Source organism: Chrysoperla carnea, chromosome 2 (genome assembly GCF_905475395.1).
Source record: "Chrysoperla carnea chromosome 2, inChrCarn1.1, whole genome shotgun sequence".
NCBI lineage: Eukaryota > Metazoa > Arthropoda > Insecta > Neuroptera > Chrysopidae > Chrysoperla > Chrysoperla carnea.
Window position 1 is genome coordinate 59,413,684 of NC_058338.1, and position 7,256 is coordinate 59,420,939.

At 28.5% G+C, this 7,256-nt stretch overlaps 1 protein-coding gene across 1 annotated transcript; it reads left to right on the forward strand.

Moving 5' to 3' along the window:
• Positions 1-3,368: 3,368 nt before the first annotated feature.
• LOC123293990 (uncharacterized MFS-type transporter C09D4.1-like) lies at positions 3,369-6,579 on the forward strand. Its single transcript, XM_044875031.1, has 6 exons — positions 3,369-3,455; positions 3,734-4,100; positions 4,872-5,074; positions 5,146-5,249; positions 5,657-5,767; positions 5,826-6,579. The coding sequence occupies exons 1-6, from the start codon at positions 3,375-3,377 to the stop codon at positions 6,127-6,129; spliced, it is 1,170 nt and encodes a 389-aa protein (XP_044730966.1). The 5' UTR covers positions 3,369-3,374; the 3' UTR covers positions 6,130-6,579.
• The last annotated feature ends 677 nt before the right edge of the window (positions 6,580-7,256 follow it).

Below are 7,256 nucleotides of genomic sequence, written 5' to 3' on the forward strand. Positions count from 1 at the left end.
TAAACGGAAATTAATAAAATATATTTTCGGAAGTTATAGAATGAACACTATATAATCGAATGTCCTAATGGGCTTATATTTTAGTCCAAATTAGATTTATAGCTAAAGTTTCTATATATTATTATATCTATGAATATTTTTGTAATATACATAGTGAGAGATCATAAGTAATTTAACATTTAGTACTTTTACAAAAATTATTAAGAATTATTCAATACGATGTGAAATTGTTTTATTTGAATAAAGATTTATTATTATTAATTTTTATTCAGTATGAACCTAATAATTTAGAGTTAATTTTTTACCCACCGTTCTCCCATTGTGTTTGGTATTTTCACCAACCATCCCCTATTTTGATATTAAGTTCTTAAAACGGATCTTTTTACCCGACTGTGCCGCGCAAAGGAGTGGTAATGTGTTAATCAGTCTATGAACACATTACAAGTTCAGTGCGTCGCATTTAACCTAAATACCCCATAATATTTTCGTTATTTTCGAGAATATCGATTAGAAATTTTGCACAGTCGTACATAATATGTTACGAAATTCAAAGAAGAAGCAGTGTTAAATGTTCAGTGGATCAATAATATGAATTGTTAAGATGAATATTTTCAGCTACATATATATGTACGTATATGATTTTTGACAATTAAATTACAATAATCTTTTTTTTATATAAATGAGTACATTTTCCAATTTTAATTTAGCGATAACTTAAAATCCTGTCATTTTCATGACTTGTGGCCATGGAAACTATTATTCAGAATGCTGAATGACTGAAACTATCATTCCCCAAGAACTTTAAACTTTATTTAAATTTGAACAAATTGTTCAAATGAAAATACGTATATGTGCGATTTTCATTGAAGTGTACTTACAGTCTCCCCCTCAAAAGCTATTCAAATTATCATTTATGACGGACTTTGACTTATATAAAGTACACACAAATTTGAAATAAATGCAAATATTTAATTTCATAACAAAAATATTTATTTACATTATTAATCTTATCCCTTGAAAACAATCAATTATGTAAATAATAAAATAATACGAGATACAAGGGATAAGAATCATTAATAATGTAAATAAAGTTTATATTTTCGGGAATAAAATTTGTTTTTATCATTTAAACAATAGAAGATCTATCTGATTATATCTTGATTGCAAATTTATTTAGGGTAAAACGGGGTATTAGTGATAACTTAAGAAAAAAGTTCAATAAAACTTGGGGTATTCTCCTAATAATTCTAGATTTTTGAAATAAAAAATAATAACAACCTTAGTGTAATAGAAAAATTAAATGAAATAAAATAACCGATAAGAGACAACGTGGTCGGCAAAACCGGATTGATTATAATACCGATCAAATACGACTTAGATATAATTTACGAATATAATCTTTGGTAGGTTTATACTTGGGAATTCTTAGTTATATCAAATTCCAAACGTCTTGTCATGGTCGTAATAATTACAAAGAAGGCATTTGTTTTATATGTCTGTATCCGATGAATATGTATCCTGCAATACTTTGTTCTCGTTTACGTTAGAAACTATAAAGATTTACTTTTCTTAGACTTTTTGATATTTCTATTTTGTTACCATTGCTGCACATATTACCGGTTACTATGACTGGTATTGTCATAATTTATATACTGTTTGTAAACCATATCGTTAGCCATATATATTATTAGCAGTAAGAAGAGTTCTTATGGACGTTCGTATGTATAAAATCAAGAGAGATTGTATATGTATATATGCATGAACCCAGCCGGTCAATATCTTGAAGTTGTACACATGCAATAACAATTACACACAGTAACACATAACCATAATATCCAATACACATTCCCTCTTTGTTTTATACATAAGAAAGTCCATAAAAGATTTTCTTACTTCATATATTTTATATGGCTAACGAGATAGCTTACAATCGGAGTATATTTTTTTAATGATTTTTCTCTTAAACCTATATAACAACAAATTTTCAAAGAATAATAGTTACAAAGCTAAAATTATATTCAACTATAGCTTAAAATTATGAATAAAGAAAAACGGTAAGCTTTTCTTTCTTAAAGTAATCGGTTAATTATCATTATCTGATATCAAAATATTATAATAATTTGGTATTAAAACAGTAATTGCTTTTTGTCATCACACGGTACGGTCATTATATACGTTCGCTCCCGAGGCCGTGCTAATTTTTATTTTGGCGTTGGCGAACGATATTATCAGCTAAGCGAGATTAGACGCTTTTACCCTATGCTTACTTACACCAGTCAACGAGTAAATGAATTTGGGAATAATTTGAAAGCTGAAAATTAAAACTTTTTATTATGTGCCGTTTAAAATTAACTAGGTTTGTCCATTTGAATATATTCGCCCATCACAGTCATAAACCCGAACGTCATCCTAAAATGGAATTTTGGATAAACGAGTCAAATTTGGTTCTATATATAAAATTAATCCTGCAAATAAAATTAATCAAAAATTTGAAAAATGTGGCATAAATCAAGAAAAATTTGACAAAAATATGCGTGTATAGTACATACAATACAACTTGTATAACAATTTTCAGCTGCAGTAAATTCATTTAAATACCACTGCAATCATAACTGAATCTTATTCATTAATTGTACATACATGAGCTGTACTGACCAGTTCTGTTCTAACATTTAACTGGCTGACTATCATAAATGTTATTTATATGCAATATACAATCTGTATAATAATTTATAGCTTTATTCAATTCATTTAAATACCATGGAAATTATAAACGTTTCGATAACATATGTCTGATCCTTGTTCAATCGTTTGCTTGACTGACCACAGTATGTGTGAGTACACAACTACTATAACCAATCTTTAAATGATCAGATTTAGGATCTCTCCTATTATAACTCGGATATCGCATACTTTTAAAGATTTTTATATTTCGATTTCCTACCTTTTTTTATGCGTAATATTTTCGTAATGTGCTTGTAAAATTTAAGACTACTTAAATTTTAAATTGGGAATTTCTAAATAAGCTGGCCTATTATTTTCTAATCAATATTTTGTAATCAGCCAAAAATTTTCATTGTGCAACACAAAAGCAATTTCAATTAATTTTCAATACTATAAATATAAAAAAATCATTTTTCCTATCTGTTCACAAATATATTTGAAAAGTGGAATTATAATACCAACAAACATTAGTCGTTATGAATTCAATTATTATAACAGAAAAATCGAAATCGGAAACTTATAAAACTTACAAGCGACGATGGGTTATGTTATTTATTTTTTCTGCACTTTATTTTACAAATGCGGCACAATGGGTGCAATATTCAATAATTGGAAATATTATTAAGAAATATTATAATATTAATACAATTATGGTTAATATGACATCCGTAGTGTATTTACTCCCGTATTTGCCATTAATCGTGCCTGCATCCTATGTTATCGATAAAAAGGTAATTAATTTTTCCATAATTATAGTTTTAATTTTCTATTTTCATTTTTGAAAAAAAATATTATAGGTAGCAGAGAGGTATTTAATTAGAGCCTAGAAGAAATCTCGAAAATGAAAAATTTTTAAAATTATCTCTTTTCTTATTTCAGAGAAAGAAATTCCGTATTCAATTAAACCAAATTATTGACACATTTATTTGCAATATTAGATAATTATTAACTCTTTGGAGCTCATACAACCAACATTTTGTATTTATACATTCATTGTATTTTCATACAGGGTATACGATTTACACTACTCTTAGCAGCAAGTGGTAATTTCATTGGATCGTTGTTAAAAGTATTTTCGGCACATCCAAATCTATTTTTTCTTGGATTATTTGGCCAAACAATATCATCTGTTGCACAAGTATTTTTGCTAAGTATGCCACCAAAATTAGCTGGAATATGGTTTGATGCAAATCAAATAAGCCTGGCGTGCACAATTGGTATACTTGCATCTGAATTAGGCATAGGAGCAAGTTTTTTATTTACACCGATTGTTGTTCGCGATCATGCAAATATGAACGAAATTGGAAATGATTTATTTATGCTATTTTTGATTGTTGGAATAGCTACTTTTACTATTCTAGTATTAACTATTTTATGTGAGTATTTTTGTTGAATCATTATATCACTAGTCGTTGACTGCGACATCGTTGGTATTTATATCTTACCCTCTCTAAATTTCTTAAGACAGTATTTGCAATATTTCAAATTTTTTTGTTTCGGATCATTACAAAGGATAGAATTGTGCCAACCAGGGTGTCGTGTTTTTTGTAGCCCCCACTTCACTTCGAAGAATTTTAATTTTTTTCAATAAAATTTTTTAATTATATTTTTTAAATGTCAATTTTACAAAATTTAAAAAACCTCCGACAATTTTTTCGAGTACGGAACCCCAAGCTCGTATTTGAAACATATATCTAAGAACACTCTCTATTTAATTATCTTTTTCTTGAAGTCCTCTCCAAAATGAACCGATTTTAAAGTTAATCGCTCATTTAAATATCCTAAATGAAAATCGATTCATCCGTTTAGGTGCTACGATGCCACAGACAGACAGACAGACCCACATCTAGCGGTCAAATTTATAACACCCTTTTTTTGGTTCGGGGGTTAAAAAATGGCTACAAAAATACAAAAATGTTTTTCATTTTTTTATATCCTTATTTGAAACTACAATTTAGGCTTCTAGATCAGAATACCCCCCTTATCTCTTTGGTAGAAATCTATTAAAGTTTCATTCGTATATCATTTGGTGCCAATGTCTTCTCCTCTAATATAAATGAAAGTACTTGAAATGTTGTAGCGAAATTATATATCATTATCAAATAAGCATTCATTTTAAAAAAACCTTTTATCAACATTTTTTGTAGTTTTCCAAGAAGAACCTCTTACACCTCCAAGTGAAGCACAAAAATTAAAATCTCAAGAAAGCTCGAATACAATCAAATCTTTTAAAGCTTTATTAATCAATCCACCATTTGTGATGTTAATGTTTGCTTTTGCTATAAATATCGGAATTTTGAACAGTGTTAATTCATTGTTAAATCCAATACTACTACTACATTTCCAAACTGTATGTACCTAGTTTAAGTTGAAAGTCTTTTTTCAAGCTTAGTTTTATTAATTTTATATTCTTTTTTAAAGAATGGTGAACGATTGGCTGGTAATGTTGGAGTAATTTGTGTTGTGTTTGGAGTTTTGGGTTGTTTTATTTTTGGAATACTTTTAGACAAGACTAAAAAATTCAAGTAAGTAAATCTGTACCTAGTATTAATTATCAGAAAATTCATTCAGGAACCAAAAACCAAGAAGGGCACTGTAGAAAAGAGATATACCTAAAGGGAAATGTTGCAATAACTCGTGTTTTCCTTCTTAATTATAATCCTGCATTAATAATCCGTATTAATCGGGTTCTTTCGGTTTTATTTACTTATTTTTAGTTCACAATTAGTATATTATTATGGTGGAAGCGCAAGGAAGGTCGTAGATAATTTTAATTATTATTAATATAGAAGAAATCCGAAGGCATAAACCGATTATGGCATCGAAAAACTCACAATCGCGTTAAATTTATAGCCCACTTTTTAGCACGGGGACCATGAATTTTCAAAGTATTTAGTTAAATTATTTAATTTCAATAAGTTATAATTTGCAGAGAACTTTCAGTAATTGTTTATGTCATGTCAGTAATCGGAATGTTAGCATTTACATTTGCGGTAGCATCAGAAAATAAAATATTTATATATTTATCTGCCATGGTGTATGGGTAAGACACTCATTTTTTAAGCGCCTAAAAAATGAATTAAATGAAACAAAATTTTTAGATTTTCAAGCAGCTATTTGGTTGTGGGATGTGAAACAGGCGTTGAATTAACATACCCCGAAAGTGAATTTAATTCATCAGGATTATTATTTGGTATATCATTTACAACAGGTGGAATTTTTACATTATTATTTACTTTCATTCTGGAAACCACTAGTGATTTCTGGTCCAATATGGTCATGGTTATATTACTGACTATTGGAACTGTGTTGACAATATGTACACGTAACGTTTGTAAACGCCAAGACGCTTTACGACCATACAATTTAAATGAAAATGTGAATCAGAAAATTGAAAAATTTTAAGGCTTTTTTCGATATTCTTCAGTGAATGAATGTTTTTACAGTGAATTTCTTGGCTTATATTTTAGCCCAGATAATATTTCTGGCTTCATCTCTTAGACCATTTTTTATTTATGAATATTTAATTATTAAAACATAAGTTTTCAAGATCTGCACTTGTCAAACATTTCCTTGGAAGTATTTGAAGTAATACTTTACATCTTATTGTATAAAAATGAGTAAATATGGAAGGGATATCAAGCGATTTAAACTTGCGAAGTTCTGAAAACGGATTTCTTTTCGTATTTTGGATAGTACTAGCAATTTTCTGGACCCTTCTTTTTCTAGAGGTTTTTCTAAGCCTCGCGTGGAACAAGAGTCAGGAAGGTGACAAATGGTTGATCACATTGACAAAAAGTTAATAATGCGAACAAAAGAAAGGCAACTTTTTATAAATAGACAATGATTTTAAAATAAAACTTGTCACTAAAATGTATGAAATAAAAATAAATAATTAAAAAAACAATATATGTGTGTTTGTACACTCTGTGCCACAAAAAACGCAAGGATTTACAAGGGACTCTTCGGCTGGATTTTTGCAACTCAATTTTGAAGGAGATATCTTTAATCGATTGAGTTGAAATGCATGCCTATGTAATGACAAAGCATTTTTATGGTGAGCATTACCTGATTTTCTCATCTCTCCCATCATAATTGATATAGATATATTTTTTAATTAAAAATTAAAAATTTTAACTAAAAATACTTTCTGAGGAATAAGCTTTTATTGTACTCAAAAGTAGAAAACAATTTTTTCTATGCGACATTTACGACTATTTGTAAAAGTTTGTAAAAATGATTTCCCATTTTTGAGTACAATAAAAGCTTGTCCCTTGAAGATATTTTTATTTCTATTGGAAAATCAAAAGGTGAGCTTTTGCTATAAGACCAAGACCAAGGTCATCGATTATCTTGCCCATAAAAAATGTATTACCTGATTTTATCGGAAAATATACTGTGGTAAGCAATTAAATCGTACCTTTTAGATTGTATCTAAACTTTTTAATTTCCTTATGTCTAGAGAAATTACAAGCAAAATTCACATGGCTTAAGACTTTATTTGATGCTAAAAGTGAAAACTTAATCTGATC